The sequence below is a fragment of the Camelina sativa genome, chromosome 6, assembly GCF_000633955.1.
Source record: "Camelina sativa cultivar DH55 chromosome 6, Cs, whole genome shotgun sequence".
Classification (NCBI taxonomy): Eukaryota; Viridiplantae; Streptophyta; class Magnoliopsida; order Brassicales; family Brassicaceae; genus Camelina; species Camelina sativa.
Genome location: NC_025690.1, coordinates 6,410,580 through 6,412,584, shown reverse-complemented (window position 1 = coordinate 6,412,584; position 2,005 = coordinate 6,410,580). Strand labels below are relative to the sequence as shown.

The 2,005-nt window shown below is 38.3% G+C and overlaps 1 protein-coding gene across 1 annotated transcript in view; it reads right to left on the bottom strand.

The window, feature by feature from the left end:
- Positions 1-2,005, bottom strand: part of LOC104698751 (structural maintenance of chromosomes protein 4-like) — a 20,122-nt gene that overhangs the window by 6,847 nt on the left and 11,270 nt on the right. The window contains exons 2-9 of the mRNA XM_010414149.1: positions 1,782-1,958; positions 1,568-1,698; positions 1,285-1,336; positions 926-1,078; positions 717-806; positions 527-628; positions 132-356; positions 6-48 (exon numbers count right to left, since the gene is read on the bottom strand). Coding sequence (XP_010412451.1) covers positions 6-48; positions 132-356; positions 527-628; positions 717-806; positions 926-1,078; positions 1,285-1,336; positions 1,568-1,698; positions 1,782-1,958 — 973 coding nt within the window. The remainder of the gene's footprint in view (positions 1-5; positions 49-131; positions 357-526; positions 629-716; positions 807-925; positions 1,079-1,284; positions 1,337-1,567; positions 1,699-1,781; positions 1,959-2,005) is intronic.

The window sequence follows — 2,005 nt, the reverse complement described above, 5'->3', positions numbered from 1 at the left end:
GGGACCTTGAGCTTTCGGCTTCATGAGTGATATCTGTTCTACCTCCCCCTGTCCACGTTCAAGAAACAATATTAGCGGGGGAAACACGTAAATTTCAACAATATGTAGGCTCTTTCTAAAAAAGTGAGAACCTGAAGAATCAAGAAACGGTTATTGTCAAGATCTACTCCTTTCCCCTTCAACTTTTTTGTAACTTCAGTGAAATNGAAAAAAATTGAATTTAGCCTTCTCGGCAATAAGCATGAGAGCAGAACACATCTGGANCTCTGAAGCTTTGGTATATTTTCCTGAAGTTTCGGTATTAGATTTGTCGAGTCCTCAGACTCCTTTGTCATAACATCGATTTTGGATGAATCCTGCATAACAACACAGGTAAGGTATATGCACCCATGAAAAAGTNTCCAAAGTCAATGAAAACTACAGAGACAGGGAAGCTTTCCTAAAGAGCTACATCATACAGAAATGCAAGATATATTCATAACAATGTATCAAAATAAAAAAAGTTAAGCAAACAACAACTTTTTACCAAATCGATAATCTCTTCAAACTGTACAGAGACTCCAGCACTATCCAAGTTCTGGTGATTAGTTGAGTTGTGAATGAGCTCTGAAACTTTGTTCAGCCGCATCTGACATCAACAAAACATAAGATTACTCAATCAAAACTCAATCAAAAGAGCATAACTAAGATTAAAAATGCAAAAGAGTACTACTTACCTGCTTAGCTCGTTTCCCAAACACAAAAAGCATGGCATCTATCACATTACTCTTTCCACTCCCATTAGGTCCAACCACCGCAGAAAAACTCTGAAATTTCAACAACCCAGTTAACAAAACTTTCGAATTCAAGAAAAAGCGATAAAAACCCAAACCTAATCAGCTTCAATTTTGGAAAAATGAAATTGAGGAAATGTAAAAACCCTAACCTTGTGGAAAGGACCGACGCGTTGTTCACCAGCATAAGATTTGAAGTTCTTCATCACAAGCTCTTTGATGTAAAGCCTCGGCGTTCCAGATTTCTTCTGGTGGTTAGGCTCAGACTCTCCGTCGCCGCGAAACTCACCCCTTGGCTCATCTTCCTTCATAACCGCACCACCACTACTCTCTCAGTCTCTCTCTCTCACTGGTCAACTCGGTGTTGACTTGTGTTTCAGATCGCGAAATATGTCACCGGATTTGTCACTTCTTCAGTCGTCCGGTGACTCACTTTATTCGTCGGAGGGAGACGAAGAAGTTTCGCTTTTCAAAAACACACAAAAAAAAAAAAAAAAAAAAAAAATTNAGCTAGTTTCACCATTTGTACAACTCCAGACCGCTTTTCATTGAGCGTTTCAAGCCTTAAATTTCAGAGGCAGTTGCAATTATATTAATAGCATCCAACAAATCAGGAACCACTTGCATCAAAATCTGCCTAGTAAATTATGAACACATTCACGAAATGGCAAATATGTATACGCATTACGAAGAAAGCAGGTGATGTTGCATTTTCTATTCAAGGAATGTGACTCAAACACAATTCTTGGGCATGTGCAATTTAAAAGAAACTATAGAATGCATAGATCACTCACTGCTTATTTAATTCATCTATCTTCTCCACATATTTATTTGTTCCAATGATATCTTCGAGGTACTCAAGAAAACCTTCATCATGGGGACCTTGAGCTTTCGGCTTCATGAGTGATATCTGTTCTACCTCCCCCTGTCCACGTTCAAGAAACAATATTAGCGGGGGAAACACGTAAATTTCAACAATATGTAGGCTCTTTCTAAAAAAGTGAGAACCTGAAGAATCAAGAAACGGTTATTGTCAAGATCTACTCCTTTCCCCTTCAACTTTTTTGTAACTTCAGTGAAATTGCTCGACCTGTCATTAATATAATACTTGGACGAATTATCCCGGAATGCAACCCGAGTAATCATGAAATCACTTCCAGGAACAGTCTCATACGATCCATCTTCCTGTATTAATTCAAAATAACAATTCACATCACTACAAAGTCTTTTCC